This window comes from Condylura cristata, unplaced genomic scaffold (assembly GCF_000260355.1).
Source record: "Condylura cristata isolate star-nosed mole 26May11 unplaced genomic scaffold, ConCri1.0 scaffold00005, whole genome shotgun sequence".
Lineage (NCBI taxonomy): Eukaryota > Metazoa > Chordata > Mammalia > Eulipotyphla > Talpidae > Condylura > Condylura cristata.
Genome location: NW_004567106.1, coordinates 42,621,678 through 42,642,978, shown reverse-complemented (window position 1 = coordinate 42,642,978; position 21,301 = coordinate 42,621,678). Strand labels below are relative to the sequence as shown.

The 21,301-nt window shown below is 35.2% G+C and overlaps 2 protein-coding genes across 2 annotated transcripts in view; one reads left to right on the top strand and one right to left on the bottom strand.

The window, feature by feature from the left end:
* Nucleotides 1-4,371, top strand: part of SLC26A5 (solute carrier family 26 (anion exchanger), member 5) — a 29,708-nt gene extending 25,337 nt beyond the window's left edge. The window contains exons 14-18 of the mRNA XM_004676910.1: nucleotides 206-298; nucleotides 780-887; nucleotides 2,055-2,255; nucleotides 3,113-3,167; nucleotides 4,187-4,371. Of these exons, the coding sequence (XP_004676967.1) occupies nucleotides 206-298; nucleotides 780-887; nucleotides 2,055-2,255; nucleotides 3,113-3,167; nucleotides 4,187-4,371 (642 nt within the window). The remainder of the gene's footprint in view (nucleotides 1-205; nucleotides 299-779; nucleotides 888-2,054; nucleotides 2,256-3,112; nucleotides 3,168-4,186) is intronic.
* A 5,380-nt stretch (nucleotides 4,372-9,751) lies between these two features.
* On the bottom strand, nucleotides 9,752-20,430 carry PSMC2 (proteasome (prosome, macropain) 26S subunit, ATPase, 2). Its single transcript, XM_004676909.1, has 12 exons — nucleotides 20,268-20,430; nucleotides 18,517-18,554; nucleotides 17,630-17,711; nucleotides 16,531-16,630; nucleotides 14,414-14,545; nucleotides 13,789-13,861; nucleotides 13,329-13,424; nucleotides 12,523-12,687; nucleotides 12,030-12,117; nucleotides 10,356-10,558; nucleotides 10,164-10,260; nucleotides 9,752-10,071 (listed from the first exon to the last, which is right to left on the bottom strand). Exons 1-12 carry the CDS (start codon nucleotides 20,335-20,337, stop codon nucleotides 9,914-9,916), a joined length of 1,302 nt encoding a protein of 433 aa, XP_004676966.1. The 5' UTR covers nucleotides 20,338-20,430; the 3' UTR covers nucleotides 9,752-9,913.
* Between the last annotated feature and the right edge of the window lie 871 nt (nucleotides 20,431-21,301).

Below are 21,301 nucleotides of genomic sequence, written 5' to 3'. Positions count from 1 at the left end.
TGCTCTGGCTAGAACTTCCAGTGTTATGTTGAAGAGCAGTGGTGATAGTGGACACCCTTGGAGAATGACAGTATTTTATGTGAATATTTTCATATGGCTCTTAGGAGCTTCTTTATTAATTTTACATTTGGAGAAGGGAAAATAATTGCAGCTTTAATTCTGAAATATTTCCATGTGTTAAAGTAACTGATATTTTATTTTGCAGGTAAAAGAAATTCCTGGAATAAAAATATTCCAAATAAATGCTCCTATTTATTATGCAAATAGTGACTTGTACAGCAATGCACTTAAAAGGAAGGTGAGTGAGTATCAAGAGATTCAGAGTGTTTATTTCTAAAGAGGGGACCTGGGATGTGAGGGTCACTTGAATGTCTTGCTCAGCCATTTTCAAAGGTACAATTCAATGAACAGAATTTGGTACATTCTTACTGCTTGGTGTCTAATACCATCTCCCTTGTATCATTGAAGTACTATCTTTTCCCTAAAAATTTGTGAGTAAAATAGTTTTCTTTGTGTGTTCCTTGGATCATGATTAGGACTTAACCCCACATTATCTTGAAAGAGAGAATTTTAAAAACACCACTTAAATGTTTAATATTTTAGCTCCTGGTTGTCTTGAATGAAAATCAAGCATAAGAAAGGTTACTAGTGAGGGAAGAATGGAGCTGGGTGATCATTTAACAGAAAATATTCAGATGGGGAGATTTTATGATCATTTGCTTTTGAGTGTGTCCCTGGGAGACAAGCAGTGATTTTGCTTGTGTTGTTTCTCTGTGAAGACTGGTGTGAACCCAGCACTCATAATGGGAGCAAGAAGAAAGGCCATGAGGAAGTATGCTAAGGAAGTTGGAAATGCAAATATGGCCAATGCAACTGTTGTCAAAGCGGTAAGGGTGACGTCATCATAATTTGCCCCACACTCTTGATCTGCAGTGCCCAGCCAGCCTTTACTCAGAATCAAAGTTCTACTTTCCTAAAATAGAAAAACTTATAAAGAATCTAAGATTTATAGTAAGATCAGTTATGGAAATGCTTCTGAAATGAGTAGTGATATGAGCCCAAGAAAATGTTTTAAAAAGTGAAAATCATAGAGTACATCCAGTCCTCAAACAACATCCTTTTCTTCAACATCAATTTCATTATAATGTTGATAAGAAAAAAAAAATGTGATTCCCAGCTAGACTGTGTGGAGTTTGTATGTTCTTCCTATGTCTGCACATGTTTTCTCCCAGATACTCAGGTTTTTCTCCACATTCCAAAGAGGTGAGCATTAGCCACATTGGTGTGTCTACATTGTCCCAGCCTGAGTGAGCATGATGTGTGTTGATGCACCCTGCAGTGAAAGGTGCCTTGTCCCTGCTTAGTTCCCACCTGTGCTCTAAGCTGCCAAAGTAGGCTCTGGTCACTTGACACCCATGCCTGGAATAGGTCAGTTGGAAAGTGAGTGAATGAATAAAGCTATTCACTTAAAATTTTGCTCATGTTCTTATCACTAGAAATATGCTAAAGGAACTGAACTCTTGTATATATCAATTACCCTACAGTAAAATGTCTAGAAAAGTCATTTAGCTTTAAGCCACTTCCTAAAAACCTACCAGTGATGTTGGTATCTTTTTTTCTTAACAAAATGTCTTTATTTTTTTGTTATGAACACAAAGAGATAAAAACTTTATTATAGTGTTCAAGCAATAGTAGCATACATTTTTATATTTTATATAGCTATTTATATTATTGTTCATTTTACAATGTTTACTCCTCCCCCCCCCGCCCACCTTACTGTATCTAAATAAATGTCACCATTAGTACTTTGTCCTAGATTCAACTCATAGTAAAAAAGTTAAGGGACTGGAGTTTGCCATTCAGGCTTATGGTGATTTGTGGCCTGTCATACTGAAGTAATTGGAACTGTTTTAGCAGTTAGGAGAAAATGAATATGATACTAAAATATAGATTTCATCGAATACATATGCAATATAAGGGAAGAGAAGAAACTGAGGCAACTGAATATTATATATCATTCATAGTATTCTGGTTTAATTTTATTTTTGATGCAGGATGCAGAAGTGGATGGAGAAGATGGCACCAAGCCTGAAGAAAATGATGATGAAGTAAAATATCCCCCAATTGTTATCAAGAGCACATTTCCTGAGGAAATGCAACGATTCCTGCCCCCAGGGGATAATGTACACACTATCATTCTGGATTTTACGCAAGTCAATTTTATTGATTCTGTCGGTGTGAAAACTGTAGCAGGGGTAAGCATCATCATAAACAAGGCATTTATTTATTAGCTGTGTCCAGTTTCACAACTGGCAAAATTAGAGTTCAACAAGAGTGTTTTTAATTCTTAAAATTCTTTCTTGTTGTTTTTTTCAACTTTAACTTTGGAAATTTAAAAAATACGCAACAGTAAAGAACATAGTGTTAACCCTATGTAGCTATGACTCAGCTTCAACAATTATCCTTTTATGGTCAATCTTGTTCATTTATCCCTCACACCCACCTTCCTTATCTTATTTTGAAGCACATCCTAATCATGACAGCCTCTGTAAATATTTCAGGATATATAGCCCTATAAGAAGATTCTTTTTCTAAATCATTACTGGGATACCTATATAGGGCCCTCCCTGGTGGCACACAAGCTCAGCAATATGTAGCTCCCTGCAGCCACTGTAACACGAATTCGATCCTGGCCAGAGAGGTGACCCACATAGCGTAGCAGTCCTCTCCTGTCTTGCCTGCTACTCCCCTCGGCAGTGTATTTCTGCCTGCTCTGCTCCCCACTCCATCTGTGGTGAATCCTCTCATCCTCTCATCCCTCACACCTCTGGCCTGTACCCCAGTTCTTGTATGCATAAATAAATAAATCTTTTTAAATAATACCTATATAACACATAAGTAAGATTTAACAGTAATCCTTTGATATGTCTCATTACTACTGTCCATATAATAAAAAATAGAAAATTATTTTAAATGATTAACTCAAAAGTACATAATTACTGAAGTAGAATAACTTGAATGAGCTAGAATATCTTAAATATTAATGTTAGTAAAAAGAAACTTGCTTCTAACACAAAAATCAAAACAAACTAAATCTATTTCAACATTACAGATTGTAAAAGAATATGGAGATGTCGGCATTTATGTGTATTTAGCAGGCTGCAGTGGTGAGTATAATCCAGAATGGGGAGAAGTTTTAACATTTTGGTTTTGTTTCTCCCTTTTAGTGATTGTATTTAGAAATGTTTTCCTTAATTTATTTTTGGTATAAATGAAACTATTCCAAAAATCACTCTAAAAGCTAGCTCTGTAATTAACCACTTACAAGCATGTATGTTACTGGGTTACTTGTGGTGGGCCTGTGAAACTGGAATTGCAGGAAAGGAGCTAATAAAACTATTCTGGGTGAGTGTGTTTTTTAGTAACTATCTAATTACTGCTATTAACACAGTTACCTAATACCATTTTTGATACAATATCTGCTATTTTTATTTTGTATTAAATATTGTCTAAAACAGTACTTGAAAATAAAGCCTACAGAAGGACATCAGTTTTTGCCTAGCAGAATGGCAAAAATCAAAAATATTTGACACCAGGCTCTTTAGGCAGACCATGGAGAACAGGCATTTCAGATATTGCTGGTGGGAATGCAAAATGGAACAGCGCCTGGAGAAGGCTTCAGCTTTCAAAATGACAACTTCTAACCCAGCAGGTCCAGCAAGCTGCTTATATATGCAAAATGACACAAGTGCACGATTCATCATCACAATAACATCTATAGAGACAAAAGCCTGGAAACAACATAAATGTCAAACAAAAGGGTCCAGTTAAATAAACTAGAGTATATCCGTAAGCTAGACCATCACATAGTGGTAAAAATTAAACAGTTAACATAAAAAAAATCCAGGTTATAGTATGCTATTTTTGGGTACAAAGAAGGGTGATACTAAAAATGTATTTCTGTATTTGCTTTCTTATATATATGTAAAGAAGAAGTACTAGAAGAATACACAAGAAAAATAAGAGTAGCATGCTGTGACTCAGAATGTGATGTTATGGGGGACGTTGTTGGAGTAAGACTTTTTAGTCATCATTTGAAATATTTAATCTAATGCAAGTGTTACTTTTTTATGTTTAAGATTGATACTCAGAGTGTACACTAATTTTGTTTTCTTTTTCTGTATAGCACAAGTTGTGAATGATCTCACTCGAAATCGATTTTTTGAAAATCCTGCCTTAATGGAGCTTCTGTTCCACAGCATTCATGATGCAGTTTTAGGCAGCCAACTTCGAGAGGCGCTTGCTGAACAGGAGGCCTCGGCTCTCCCTCCCCAGGAAGACTTGGAGCCCAACGACACTGCGGAGGCTTAGCTGAACAGCCCGGCCGGGATGGGGTATGAGCCTCTCGTGACTACTGATTTACCCATTTTAAATACTAGCCCATAGAAGTCTCCCGACAGGGGTAAATACTACACTATACCAGTAGTCAAATAGTAAAGACTATAGTAATCAAGGCTTGATTTGGAGAGTGAATGACACATAGCAAGATGTATCTTACTTGTGGATTTTTTTTTTTATCATTTCAAAGATAAATTGATTTCTTGTTGAGATTATCATAAGCAATATTTTTGTTGCCGTTAAACATTCCTTCTGTAAGTTAAGCACTTGCAAATTTATTTCCTTTAAGTATTTTACTTGCAAGTCAAATCTGCTACTGCCAGATGCGTAGTAGATCCTTGTTCTTATACTTACTGATCTACAATTTGTATAATCTGAATTATCTAACAGAGAGGAAAAATCCACAATTTTCTAGAAGTTCCTCTTTTAAAAATAATTTCTTTATTAACATGGAAGCAAAATAATAAAGTATACTACAGGAAATTAGAAAAAGTTGGCAAGCAAAAATAAAGTAAGTAAAATCATTGCCACCATTCACAGATTATCATTAACACTTTAATACATATTCTTTCAGAAATTTTTCTATGCATTTGTGTTTACATTTTTAACCATAATAAGATCACATTCTGCATAGTGTCTACTGTCTCATAACCTTTTTTTATTCCAGTTGACAATCTTCATTTTACCTTAAACTATATTCAGGTTTTCCCAGTTCTCCCCAAATGTGTTATAGGTTTGTGCAAACTGGTAACCATTTTATGATCTTACATTGATCATGTCACTTTAGGTCCTTTATTTTAACTTCACACAGTCCCTCTTTTTGATTACATTGACTTGTTAAAGGGTTGGAGCAGGGCCTCCATGGTGGTGCAGAGGGTTAAATCTCAGTACTATGAAGCTTCCCCAGCCCAGGGGCTGACCCACAGGGTCAACAGGCCTCTCCTATCTCACCCACTGCTCCCCTCAGCAGTGTATTTCAGTAGATCTGTTCTGCCGCCCACTCTGTCTCTATAGTGAATCCTCTTACCACCACCATCACCACCCCCACCTCTTCACCTTCACCCCCACCTCTAGCCTACACCCCAGGTCTTGTAGGCATAAATAAGTAAATCATTAAAAATAGAAAAAGGGGGGAGTTTAGGACTGTTGTCTCATAGAATCCATTTTATAAATATATCTATTACTTTCTTAATATATTATTTAACTTGTTTATTTCATGAACTGCTTATAATCTGGAAGTTCTATCTAATGGTTTTATGAATTAGAATAACTTTTTTTTTTTTGCTACAATATATCATAAGTGAAACACATTTCAAATTACAATCACTTTGGAAAATCCATGATGTTTAGCTAACCTACATTAACCATGCTGTTAGAGATCACTGGCTAAACATGATTGCCTGACCCCCCAACTATGCTTCTCCTTTGTGAGTTACTGGATGGTGTTCTTTTGGCATTAAATAAATGTTCAGTTCCCCATTAGTCGTTCACCAAAGAGTTTAAACATTGAATCAGTAGTGTTTACCTAAATCAGTAATTTTATTAAGGTTTGTGATCTTTTTTCTAATTCTCTCATTTCTTCTGCATTTATTAGTTGATGTTTCTATGTAAACTATGGCTTTCTCTCCTGAACGTGAGCTGTTAGATCATCTTTAAATAGTTTTTACTAGAAAAGCAGGTAAAATGTTTTATTACTTAGTAATGAACTTCAAAATAAGCATCTCATTTAATAGATGGTAACAAATTAGATTCTTTTGTATTCCCCTTTTTGGTATACTTACAGAGTCATGAATTTTCTAGTTTTAGTGTATTTCAGTCTATCATAGTTCTTTCAGTGCTCAAACTGTCACAACTGTGGCCACTAGGAGGCCCTAGAAGTTTTGTTGTTATTGCTAATAGTAAAGTAGCCCTGAAGACCGTGTTCTTAGGAAAGCTAACTCCCAGGTAGATTAATAAGACCTTCCTTAGAAATCCTTAAGTTATCAGTTCATTCTTTTTCAAACTCAATTTCAAGCCTATGAGTAAAATGCTTATTTTAATCATTCTTCATAGGTGGTATAGAAATATGAAATGTTCAAAAGGAAGAGGGACCTTTAGTCCAATTAATTGGTCTGTAGCTCTAATTCCCAACTCACTGTAAATCAAAGTGCAAGTATTTACTAACCCACCTAAAGTCTCTGCTCTAGGGTTTCCTACTATTATTTTGTTTCTATTATGTTTTACTTTTGACTTGTTTCAGTTATCATGAAGAAAATACTGCTAGGAGAAAATATGATCAGATCCTTACCATGGTTTGTTTCCTTTAACTATGGTTTGTTTCCTTTAACTCTTACCAGGATTCTCAGTCACTTTACTAATTCAATGAGACCCTCCCTTTCTAAGCAATACTTCATTTAGATCTAGAGTGAAATTAGGTTTGCACCCAGTTATTTTCTTTGCAGTCATCACACACACAAGATCAGATACATCTGCATTCCAATAGACTGCCTTCTGAAAGAGCATATATTTGTAGAACCTCAGATTATTTATTAGACTTTTATAAAAGGGCACACATCATTTCAGCCATTACAGAATTTAAGGTTTATAAACAATGTTACACTTCATTGCATATTCTTTAGCACAGTTCTTCAACAAATGTTTACCCAGAAGATACACAAGTCCTAGTTGTTGATAGGTTAGAAGTAATGTATTTTTAAAATTGTCTAAATCTTACAATCTGTATTTTTCTGTTCTTTAATTATTAACCTATTTGAATAGAATTCTATTATGTACATAAAGAGCACTTATGTCTCTCTGAAATGTTTTTGTTTTAGTGTGCCTCTGAGAATGAGTGCATTTCAAAACATACTGTATACGTTTGTTGGCGTGTTTTACTGAGAACTACTTCATAAAATGAAATTTTCCTGAGTCTTGGTCTTTTACAAGTCAAAATTAGTATAATCCACATTGATAGATTTAGGGACTGGATTAACCTTATTTTAAAGCATTTAAATGAAAACCATTTTCTGGAAGGTTCTCCATAGAAAAATCCTTTTCTTTCCCAAATGGATGCATTTTGAAAACATACTGGAAACCAGGCCTATGAAAAGCTTAATTCATATCATAGATCTTGATCCTTTCTAATCATAAGGCAGCTGATAGGACCACAGTTCTGCATGGTGTCTGTAAAGACTTAGAGAAACACCAAAGGATATGAATCTTTTGCAAGTCCTAGAAGCAGCTCATTTTATAATTTTCAGATAACATTTAAAATGTCCACTCCATATGGTTTGAACCTGTATCCTTACCTTTGTAACAGAGAGAAGTGCCTGCCTTCAAAGATAGCTTTTGAGAGAATGAGTCTACCTTCATATGTGCATGGAGAGTGTAGCAAACCCAGAGAATGTGCCCTCGAGTGGGTAGGTGTTTTTTGTTGGGGAGATGTGAGGGTATCCCCTTGTGTTGGGAGGTGAGGACGGGAGAGGGGGGAAAGAATATGTATTGAGTACATCTTTATTATCCATCCCCTTTAAAGATAGTAAATTAATTCTGAAACCTTGGTGTGAGCCTGTATACTTTAGTGAGTACAAACACACTACTGTTCTTTTTTAGTATGTTTCAGGAATGTCTTTAGGATTTGGTATGTGTAAATCCTCAATAATATGGTTGCAAAAACCTGATAAAAATACTATCTAATTCTCCAAGTTTATAGCTGACCATATTGCATGTGGTATTTTGAAATGCCTCAAACCGCAGTGAAAATGTTCGAAAGCTATCTTTGTATAAGTAACTGATGTGCTTACTTGGAATGAATCAGGTTTAAGTCTCAAAAATCTATCTTGCCTTAGCAAGTTTTTCATTGTAATAGTATTTCATTTTATGTAACATTTAAATCTGGGCTTTGTGGAACCTAAATTTTTAAAACCTAATCACATTTTTAAATGTTAAAAGTCTCTCTTAAAGGATACTGTGACATTTTCTAAAGCTATACACATTGTATTCTTATCAATGCCCTGATATATGTGTAAACATACATATGCATCAGTACACAGAGATTTTAGGTAGAATTAGTAGTGAATGTAAATCTTATTTTAAAAAGCCATAAACCTGCTAAATCTAGTGTTGACCCTATTCAAACACATGCCTCAGTAGAAACACCAAAAATTTTCATTTAGCTAATTTGATTAATGAATTAATCTAATAGCCACATTTGATTTGTGGCAGTAAAGATTTTGTCATGTAACTAACAAATGTCAGAGCCTATATTATTAACCCTGGTGTGCTTAACATTTACAGCTTGTCTCAAAATAGTTCATGGGATGTATATGGCTATTATGAAAAAGAAATGACATGTCAGACTGTGTTCTAAAACAATGCTTGCATGTACCAATGCACTATAAAATCAGGCTTTAGCCACTTAATTGTGTGCTTTAATTAGAAGCATAACTTGGAAAGATTTTGCTATCAAAAAAGACTAGGGCAAGACTAGAAAAAAATTTATTCTTATCCATTTCACAAAATAAAAAAATCGTAAAAGGATGAGTATGATTTTGCGGGTGGATTTTTCTGCTTGAAAACAATCATATTTTAAATGTTTTAATACAACACAGTATTTTCTATCTTGTCAACATTTTCTTTTGTGAATTAAAAATTTATCCAGCTCATGCTACTTACATTACTTATGAATGCTGAACTATAATAAAAAGCCTCTTTATTGTGTTTGGGTCTCAATATTTGTAGGAGGGAAAAGAGGTAATTGTGGAGGAGGAAGGGTAGAGATTTGATAGCCACATGAGAAATTTTAGAGATCTGTTGGGGATCCTTATTTATTTTAGAAATACTTCACTGTAGACCAAAGTCTAACAGGAGTTATAAATCATTTATCTATAAAATGCAAATAAGTATTTCTCTGTATAAAGCCAATTTTGGATTTTTAAAATAACTATTGTGTGTATATGTATTTCTTTTTACTTTACTACTTCATTGGTCATTAAAATCTGTAATTTCCGATTAATTTGAAATCAAGTCAAGTAAGAAAGCAAAAAATATTACAGCAGTTGCTTCTATTTTCAAAAAAAATATGAACAAAATTTCATTATTCAACATGATAGGGGAAAAAAGAACATTAAAACATCTGTAGTTATAGGCCTAAATAGGCTACTTTGATAGGGGCAAAAAAAGTATAAAGCTGTAAGTGATACTGACATATTAGGATTTGAGTCCCAGTTCTCTTACAAGTAAGTAGGTAAGTTTTTGCATCTATTAAGTCAAGCTCCATTATCTCCAACCCTGCTGGAAAGATACAAGAAAAATATGTACAACACCCAGCCAGCATATTGACTAGAACATACCTGGCCTAAGCAAGCACAGTGTGACATCTGATATCATTACTTTTATTGTGGTACAGAGAAAAAGACATCCAAAAAGCATACAATACTGAAACCATTTATTTCTTGTGTGAAATGGTTATTAACAAGCCTGTATAGGGTTTGGATTCCAATTAAAGGAAACAACATCTTCATGAAGACTTCAGGGTTTAGTTGTATGTCATGTATCGGGGAGTAGCACTGAATTTGGCATAGGACTTAATGACCTTATTTACAGCTTCTAAGAAGTCCTTCTCAGTAGCAATTTTTCGCCGTGCTCTGATGGCAAACATACCAGCTTCTGTGCAGACACTTCTAATCTCAGCACCTTTCAATAAAAAAGAAAATTAACAGGCTTAATTAAAGCAGCCTGACCAGAAATGCCAGCAAATTCAATTCAAGCAAGACCTTTCAACCTACCAGTGCTGTTTGGACACAGTCGTGCTAGCAACTCAAATCTGATGTCTCTTTCAACACTCATTGAACGAGCATGTATCTTAAAGATGTGAGTCCGACCCTAAAATAGGGGAATTGACAAATGTTAAAACGAAAAAACAACACAGGAAGAAAACAATTCAAGAATTTCTTTTCCTAAATGAATGATTTTCTCACCTCTAGATCAGGTAAGCTAAATTCAATCTTTCTATCCAGTCTCCCTGGCCTCATCAGTGCTGGATCCAAAGTGTCGGGTCTGTTGGTGGCCATTAGCACTTTAATGTTGCCTCGAGGATCAAAACCATCTAACTGATTGATCAGCTCCAACATAGTTCTCTGTACCTCATTGTCACCTCCAGCACCATCATCAAAACGAGCCCCTGAAAAAACAAAAAGAAAAAATAAACTCTTGTGCAGAGTAGCACTAATTGTAACTTGAAAGTACTGTACATCTCATTTCATCATGTCCTCAACATAAGAAAATGTCTCACTTTTAGGCAGAACCTAAAGAAGCTACTTTACAAAAACCTAGTTAGAAAGTGATTTTCGGCTTACAAAAGGTTCATCATAGGCTTGTTTAACACAAGCTCCTTTTTTTTTTAATTCTCGTTAAGGGATTTTGTTTTGAAAATCAATTTTGTTTTTTAAATCATTCCACTACTTCACATATACCTGAGTAGGCAATAGAATACGTTCAAATTTTAGCTCCTTCACAGTGTCTGCATGCAAGACAATACTACACTATTCAGTATTTCTCAAAACTTTACAATTATGGCTACATTAATAATGTACTAAAACTAACAGCTTACTATATTGACTTTTACATACTAAGAGTCTTCTAGGTTCATGTTAGCCTCTCAGTGCAACCAAAAAGGCAAAAACAGCTTCCAGTTATACATTTTCATTTTTTAAGTCATATGAATGTATTCTATTGTATTAGTGTACTGTGTATATTATAAAACATACAACTGTGGAAAGTTTTTGAATGGGATTAAATACAAAGAAAAGCAATGTTTCATACAGTCTACTTTAGAAACCACAGCTTCAGAGCATCATATCATAAGGCTTATTCCAACAATACCATAAAAATAATTTCAGCCACATTCTATCAAGATACTGTGTTCAAACTGTGGCCTTGAAAACACTACAAATTTAGCAGCACTCATCCGGTGTTAAGAACAAGACAAGGTAACCCCACCACCATCCTTACTAGAAGGGTCTGGTATGCTTTCAAGTCACTTCTGTCACTAAGTTCATTAAATAACTGCCTGATCATGACATTTCTCCAGCTACTATTACATTACTAGGATTACTACTATTACATTATTAGTCACTATACTACGAGTCTGGTACTACTGGGCAATTTAGAGTTTTCAAAGTCTATCACATTTACTAACATGTTAGTCTGACCTTAAAACCCAAGAAAAACAAGACAGGAGTTATTTCCTTGATAAGTTCAGAGTCAGTTAAAATAACTTTATAACACACAGGTAATAACTGCACTACACCAAATCCATGAAGCCAAAAATTAATTTTATGTATACTTTATGAAAAACCACAAACTATGTTCCAGTGCCTTCTTATACTAGGTAAAGCTACATTGTAATTGAGGAATTGTTAAAGTGTAAAAATGTGTCATGTGAATGAAATTAGGTAAGCACAGAGGTAAAGATTTTCAGAAATTGCAATGAGATAAAATTTTTCCCTTTACGGTGTAGCCCAACAGTTATTAGGCTCATGAAAGTTAACATTAAAATTTTGTACAAAATTAACGAGGAAACTCTACATATAGCACTGTAGAACTCTGATGAAACCAATCTTAAAAGTAGTTCTCTAGAATACCACTCATACCTCCAATAGCATCAATTTCATCAAAGAAGATAAGGCAGGCTTTTTTTGTTCTGGCCATTTCAAAGAGCTCACGAACCATTCGAGCCCCCTAATGAGAAAAACAATTTGTTAATTGAGAATTGATTTAAAAATTGCTTAATACAGATTTATGCTCAAACTTCTCAATATGCCTCTCACTATTGCCCAGAGCTTTTAAAAAATTTTCAAGTCTTATTCTTTCACTGTGATATGGTCATTTTAATGTCAGCCATGTTTTATAAATTTTTCGGAGCTATAGTTTTTTCCTTAAGATTAATTAACAATGGGGCAGAATACAATCAGATTCAAACCTGTCCAGCCAGCCTAACTGCTTGTAAGAGAACTCAAACACAGAAGTGGAGACCCTTAGGTCTCATTTCTGCCAATGTGATAGGAAAAGCCACGTAATCTGGCTCCTCCTTTGCCCCAGGGCAGCATGGGGAGAGTTACCGCTTCTCTGACCAATGTACTTTACCTCACCGACGTATTTCTGTACAAGTTCAGATCCAATAACTCGAATGAAGCAAGCATCAGTCCTATTAGCAACTGCCCGCGCACAGAGTGTTTTGCCTGTGCCTGGAGGACCAAATAGCAGCACACCCTTGGGAGGCTCAATGCCAAGGTTAACAAACCTCTCTGGCTGTGATGGAGACATAAATTTTACACTTAGCACTTTAATATAATAAAAAGACTTCAATATCAATATATTTTAAATTATTAGGTCCACAACCTATATATTCAATCTAAATAAGAATTTTACTCTAAGACATAAGAGTAACTCTAAACTAGACTTAGCAATATGCAGCCAGTCAGTAAAGACTAACTGGCTTTGCAAGGTTTCTATTTCTATCACCCAAACTTAAAATTAGTGTTTAAAAAACAAAGTACTATCTAACAGTTAATTCCCTAGTATCACATTATGTTCCCAACATTAATTTAAATCTAAACTCATCTCATGATGGCATCTCAAAATGCAAGGTTTCTTCTATAAAAACCTCTAACATATTTTAACACACTGCTAAACTTTACACTTCAACCATCTTTGTTCCTCTAAAAAGTAAAGCTCTCTCTCTCTCTCTCTTTTTTTGATAGGCTAGATCACTCTGTCCTTTGGCTTTCTCTCTAAACTTATCAACTTGCCACACCTACCCCTCAAGAAATTTAAGAGGAATACAAAATTTTAGAAGCTTTATATTTTGTTAACAAATTTAATGTTTAGTATATAAAAGACTCACAGACTTATACAAAGAAATTGCAAATGCAACAGGCTGAAACACTTACATGAAGTAGTGGGGTTTCAACTACTTCTCGAAGTTTCTCAATCTGTTCCTTACAACCACCCACATCACTATAGGTGACATCAGGTTTTTCTTCCACCTAAGACAGGCATGAGAATATATATAACCACAGACTTTTCAGTACTAGTCCAAATAATCTGTACAGATCCTATACCCTAAAAACAAAATCAGACTTGTAGCAAGTAAGCATTTCAATAAAAGTGAAATATATTGCCCAGTGTCAAACTACTTACTATATTTGTTGTTATGATAGTTAAGTGATAGACAAATTGTCAAAACAGAAGACTGATAAATTCTCAACAGAAAGTTATTTTAAAAATTTCGGCAACTCTATAATACATACTCATATTAGCAGCTTACTAGTTAAAAAATTTAAAACCTTTTTAAAAGATGCAATTGTATTAACTGTTAAGTTATTCCTTTTCTCTCCTATAGATTCTTACCTGCATCATGGTAACTGTTGGATCAATCTTGGGAGGCAGTGGAATGTGAATTTGATACTTATTTCTGTCCACACTAAGGAAGTAAAAAAGATACTCACTAACACATTCCTTAATCTTTCCATATGTTTGTATGTTAGTGTTTTATTTGCAAAAACATACTTTTAACAAGCAACAGGCATAAAGAAATACAAAGAGAGCTTTAAATTTAGGACACTAAACCACCAGCCCGCAGCGGCAAAAAAAATTTATACCATAAGGAAACACTGACCTTGCAGAGAGGAGAGAAATTTAAGAATTTACTGAGGCAATTATTATGTAAAATGCTTCCTCCTCCTACATCATGCTATGTTAAGTTAGCGAACACAACTCTAAAGTTCTCCAATGAACTTTGATCATGATATTCGAAGACATTCATAAAAAGCTATACTAGGGGGTGGGATAAAAGAGGCCGCTAGAAGGTCAGGAAACAGATGGAGAAGAAAGTACAGTCAGCTGTCATACTGTGCTAGTTTATCCCCTGGCATTCATGGCACTTGGTTTATTCATTCAAAAGAAAGTGAAGGCTGTCAATGTGACATGGTATCTTTCATGAGAGAAGAATATGTACTGGAAATAGAAATCTTACCCAACTCTCATCCCTTCTTCAATGTCAGTAGGTGCTACCTGATCACTGAGGTCTACCACAAACTTGGCAAACTGCTTCACGTTGATAATATATTTTGGGTCTTCTGAATCAGCATTGATTATCTTTGTACACCTAACAAAGCAAAAGGCTTGATTAGTCAGGAACCTAACCCACTAATAACAAATTCAAGTAACTAGATTCTCTCCTGGGCTGCAATACAGTCTTGAGCAGGTGTAAACTAGAACACTGAAACTAGGTCACTATTAAAGGTCCCTTTCTAACAGAACATGCTCAAGCCCAAGGGTCCACTCAACTTCAGCAAAGTCATGAACATTTTAAGATCTAGTACCCAAGAAAAGAAACCCAAAGAGTTCAACATGAAGAAGTTTTCTAATTCTGATTTTTATAATCTGATTCCTTTTCTAGTGATACACTTGTATATCTTAGGTTACTCGCCTTTCCTCTTCCTTGTAAGACATTATTTTGTCTTACTTCAAGTAAATATTTTCATTTTTTCCATAGTTTAAACTTGAAATCTACTTTCATTGTTGCTATTTTTACAGCCACCCGAATCACTATGTAACACCAGGTTTTTACTCCAACAGATGAAAATGTCTCTTGATTTTTAACTTAAATGTATTCATTCTCTGCAAGTTTGTATGCCATGTATATCACAGTAGAAAACAGTCTACTGTCTTTCTTCTTCTCTACTATCTGTCCACTAAAGAAAAACAAAAGCAGAAGTCATGTTGGAGAGCTGCTACATAAGTTGTAGCAACAAATACAAGGAAATACAAAATGGTCTCTGGAGTATATATATAGACAGCTGAACGCAAAGTAAAGGGTAAGTCTTTGGGGCAAAAGGAGAGGAAGAAAACTAAATAATCCCTTTTCATGGTAGTAAGTCACTAGCTAATAACCTAAAACTAGAAAAGATGGAGAAGCAATAAGAAACAAGACAGAAACTATCCATTAAATGTGAAGGTAGAAACCAAAATACTCAGCTAAAAATGGTGTCTCTGAGGAAAAGGAGTCAAGAAAGACAGCTGTTACCAAACTATTTCACTCACTAAGATCACAGTGAAACTTAAAAACTGGAAAAGAAAAGAAAAACAAAAAAGATGGATAATGTACCAAGAGCTATACTAGAACAGGGAAGAATATGTAATCTTCTAAGTCTTTTAAGCATCATTAAAATCAAATAGTATATTTTGTTGACCTAAAACTTGAAAACTTTAGTGTAACAAAAGACACCGAGGAATTAAAAGATTGGGGAAATATCTGTAGCATATTTAAGAAAAGACTTATGTGAACAATATAAAAATTAACAAGAAACAACAGAACACAGTATGACAAAGAAATAAAAGTGCATAATAAATATAAGTAGGTATCATACTGGTAGCACAATGCAAATTAAAATGAGATCCCCCCCACCAATGGTCAAAGTAAGAAAACAGTCATTATATATCTTTTATTGAACAAGCAGGTATTTCCCTCAAAACCTCTTGGTGTGAATATAAACTGATCAAACCACTTTTTTTAAAAAACAGATTTTCAAAACTATAAATGTTTTTGACTCCAAAATTCTACCTCTAACAAGGTAGTCTATATAAATGTATGCACATATAAAGAAATATGTGAATGGTGTGTAGCACTATATATTCTAACAAACTGCAAGAAGTCCAACAGCTACGGAAAATTATGTTTTTAAAAATAAGAGAAAATAAGAAATAGAGGTATGTAAATCAAAGATAATGAAAGATCTCTAAAACATAGTTATTTCTAAAAAACAAATCAGGATTGTTTCTTTGTATAGAAATATACAGGAAGGTATACAGGAGAACTAAGAGGACCAAACTATGTTCAGTAGTTATGTCTGAAGAAGGTTTTCAGATTTGACTGTGTATGTTTCTATTATTTAGATCTTTTAAGACTAAGTCTTCATTTATTTCTTGAATAACTTGTAGACATATAATTTTAATCCCAATACCTTTGTAGAAGTGTATTTACTTAGAATTTAAAGTGGAAATTGTTTATGAACTATTGTATTATCCCTGAGGCTAAAAAGTTCCTGAGAATACAGATAAAAGTAAATTTCCACAGAGCACGATGCATACCTTGCGACTTGCAAAGGCTGTTCACTCTGGAGTGTTTGCTTATCTGCTGCCAAATCCCAGAGTGCAGGTGGGGCCAGGCCAGTGTCAGACTCTTTAATTCCTGCATAAATATTACAAAATTCACTGAAATGTATGTATTACCCTAAAGCCTTAGCAGTACTGACATTTTGGACTGAATAATTCATTATGCATTATAGGACAGCAAGCAACACCTCTAGCCTATCACTACAGATGCTATTAGCACCAGCTTTCCCTCGAATCATGAAAACCAAGACTGTCTCCAAATACAGCCATATGACCCTTATGGATTGTGACTCTGGAAAACAAATCAGTGAAATTTTCAGAAGAATAAAGCAAAATCACCCTGGTAGAGAACAACTGCCCTAAAGCACAAATCTAAAATTTAGCAGTATGTTTTACATATTTTGTATAGGTCAAATAATATGCAGCTTCACCATTCAAAAGGGCCCAAGAGGAAAAGTTTCCAACTATATCTCACTTACTACAAGCAATACCTTGTGAAGTTATATTTTTATTTAATAAAAAATTATGAGTTACTTTTTAGAGTTCACCAAACTAGGCTTTTGAGTACTGGAAACATTACTTACTTAGATGATGTTTCTTAATTGTGTAGGCTTTAAACTTGGTTGTAAAAGGTAGTGAGAGACTCTTAAATGAGAATCAATTTCTTAAAAGATAACAATAAACATTTTCTCAAACCTATAGTTCATGAAAGGTTTTTTTTTTTTATTTAAACTCATTTAATGTAAAGTTTACAGATACATTAAAAAGAGGGAACAGGAGGCTCTCCCTGGTGGCTCAATGGGTTAAAGCACCGCATTATGAAGCTCTCTGAAGCCACTGCAGCACAAGTTCAATCCTCCACCTGGCTGCTGACCCACATGGTGCGGCAGACCTCTCTTGACCCGCCCGCTGCTTCCCTCAGCAGTGTATTTTGTCAGTCCACCAGTTCTGCTCCCCACTCTGAATTTTCTCACCCACACCTCTGGCCTATATGCCAGTTCTGTATACATAAATAATAAATAAATCTTTAAAAAAATTTTTTTAAAAGAGAGAACAGTAATAAATAGAGATATACCAGTGAGTTCATTAATTTTCTTGAGAAGTTGTTGAATGTCATCTTCAACTTGCTTGATTTGCCTAGAGTAAGTGCTCTGACCCTAGAAGATAAAAATCAGTTTAATTACAATAGCAGGATAGCAACAATTTATTCAATGGTAAAATCTTAAGTTATAATTGGAATAGCTATTATTGTCCCAAAACTTGTAAGATGAAAGAAAGACTATTATTTTCAGCAGTATTCCTGAACTAATAGTTCCCTCTAGACAGACAAAGCACCATTGTGTAAAATAATGTCTGGAATTATCCAAAATTCCAGACCATGTATATCCATTGAAATTTTCCATTTCAGACCTAATTCAATTATATACATTTTAAATACAGTAAACATTTTTTAAAAGATCTATTTATTTATGCATACAAAACTAGGGTACAGGCCAGAGGTTGGGGGGGGGGGTGAGAGGCTTCACCAGAGACAGAGCTGGGAGCAGTACAGGCAGATCTATTGAAACACACTGCTGAGGGGTGCAGAGGGTAGGCCAGGAGAGGTCTGCCACACCATGTGGGTCACCCCCTTGGCTGGAGATCGAACTTGTGTTGTAGTGGCTGTGATAGCTTCATAGTGTTGTGCTTTAACCCAGGAAGGGACCCTAAATATGGTAAAGATTTCTATAAATTACCTCAACTAACTTTCAATATAGTATCATACTTTAATTACAAATGTTACAAAACTATATAAGCTTAAACACATTTAATATTAATTCTCTGATATATTCTAGATAAAAATTTTAGAGGGGTCATTTTTATTCAGTGAAGATTACTATAAACTGCTAGACATTCTCTACTCATTTGGAAGGAAAATGTCAATAATAATATCAATCTCTTATAGATATTAAAATTACTTACATAAGTTTTCAGCAAGGCAATATCCCCCTCATCCAGGGCTAAAAAAAAAAAAGAGAGAGATAATAGATGAGAACAGACAAACAGAAAAAAAAAATGAGAACTAACAATTATTTTCTGTTCAATTCAAATTACATTAATCAAGTAAGAAAAATTGTGCACAGTTGTAATGATTGATAATACAAACATCAAATAATCCCAAATAGTCCCTGGACTCAGGGGCCTTTAACATGGTAAAGGTAAATTTAAAAAGCACTGTAGTTGAAGAATATCAAATTGATATAACACAATAGAAAGAGGGAGCCCAATTGACAAGAGTTAGAATCAAAACAACCTGCACACTAATCCTAGCAAGTCATCCTAGCATTTTCTAAATAACCTTGGAGAAACCATTTAATCTCTCTGTGGATCAATTTTCTCATCTGAAAAATAGAAATGATACTAAATTTACCCTCAGTGTTGCTGCAAAGGTCAAATAGGACATGAATTAAAGCACATAAAATTCTATACACATTAGTTATAACTATTTAAAAGGGAATATTTATGAATATATTTTAAAAATAGCATACCCAGAGAAATATACAGATCAAATATTAAATCTCTGTGGTTAAATTTTCCATAGATGTCTGAGTAACTATGAGGTTTGCAGTGTCCTAAGAAAAAACTTTCAAGAGAGACAACAGGTGTGAGACAAAAGTAAAGAGGCAAATGTTCTTTGGAGGAAATAGAAAAGAAAGGGTGGTTGAAATAGCTTAGGGAGGTGAGAGAAAAGATGGAGTGGGGGGACAAGAATGTTTGAAATACTCAAAAAAAGGAAAACAGCATAGAGATGAGACTGCTAATGTAAGAAGCGATATATGGAAATAGCATGCATAACTCATGCACTGTGGGTAAAGGTGTCGTGTTAGCTTTACCGAGAATAATTTGGCACTACCAAAATTAAGGTCTAAAATTTACCTTCTGTTTCTAAAAATTTACCTTCTGTTTGTGCATGTGGTAATAATTATATGAACAAGGACATTTATTGCTCTAACATTGATCAGACTGGAAGAAATCTAAATGTCCACCTATAACGATTATTATATTACTGTACACCCGAAAAGGTAGGGTAGTTCGGGTAGAGTAGTATGTAAGTGCAGGATATATAATGAACTTACCCCTAAAATATATTAAGACTGAAAATAAAAATGTACATATGCTACAGTTATGTAAAAAGTAAACTATAAGCAAAATTGCTGGTATATACACAGAAAATAGAAAACGCAAAACGTTAACTTAGTTGCGGGTCATCGGGATCAAGAATATGACACTATTCAATGTATCTTTCTCTGCCTTTTTAGTTTTGAATCATGAGAATGCATCATCTAATCCAAGAAACGCTGCTGTTTGAAAGAAAACTGTCTCGGGACCCGGCCAACACAGCGATAGCACCAACCTGTCACAGAATAGAGGACCCAGGGGACCGAGTACCGCCCCACGGAAATTTTTCGAGGCCTGCATGGCCAAGCACGGTGCGTGACTGGCAAGTGCTAAATATCAATAAAAAATTTCGATCCGAGGAGGATGAATATAGAACACGGGGTGGGATGAGGTAGACAACGAAGGCAGGCAGGCTACCGCGGCTGTAACCCCACATTATAAATCATTAGGGGCACTAAAGGGCCTCAGCGCCCTGCTTGGGGCGGGAATCAAGCCTCCCCTTCCAAGACCAAGAGTCCTGCCGCGGCCCCGAAATCCTGCTAGTGCCAACTGACCTCTGATGGGCTTGTCGTCCTTCTCATCTTCTTTGGTTTTCCGCTGATCCGCACCGAGGTAATCCGGCATTCTGGCTGACCAGGCGTTACAGCTCCACAATGATTACACAGCACCTTCCTGGGTTCCGGTGGTGCCTTTCCTTCTACTTCCCCACCGGAAGTAGAGCCCGGTTCTGTGGGTTCCTTTACGTCTCTGGAGGCGGAAGCGAGTAGGAAGAATTCCTGTGAAGGGCCTGTCAGTCTGCCCTGGCTCTTTACAACTTTCCAGACCATCCGTGGTCCGGCCATTAAATTTAAATCCTGGTTTAGTCATTTGTTTACTATACACTGAGTAACTAGTTTACGAGCTTTAATCTCCCTTCTCTTCGTTGAGTGTCAAGTATCTAGCACATAAACCTACAAATAGAAATGTTATGTCTGATGTTAACAGGAATAAGGAATTTACAGAAGAAAATACTGTGTTTCATATCTAATAAGGAGCTAACATCCTAAATATATTCCTCAACAATGAGGAAGCACAACGAAAAATGGTGATAGAGGAACAGGAATAGAGGAAGGAATAGCACGCCACAGAAGGTATACAAATGGCCAACAGGCACATAATCTTGTGCACCGTTGGTGGTACTAGACAAAGAAGTAACCGCTGTGGAGAGTAGTATGACAGTTCCTCAAGATACTAGAAATTGAACCAACACATGACTTAGCAATTCCACTCCTGGGTATATACAAAAGAATTGGAATCAGGGCCTCAAAGAGATACTTATATATCCACATTCATAATGTTAAGGGGAAGGATGTACTAAAGGAACATTACCCTTTTTGTGTGTCTGCAGAACAACTACATTTTAAGCGCGCCGGTGAGGACCCTCAGACAACAGCCCAGTTTCACTCTGGACTACCCTGTAACAAAATAAGTGTTATTCACAATAATGAAATAGTGGAAGCAAACCATAGACACATGAATGAATAAGCAAAATATACATATGATGGAATAATAATCTGTCTTTTAAAAGAAGTAAATTCTGAGATATACT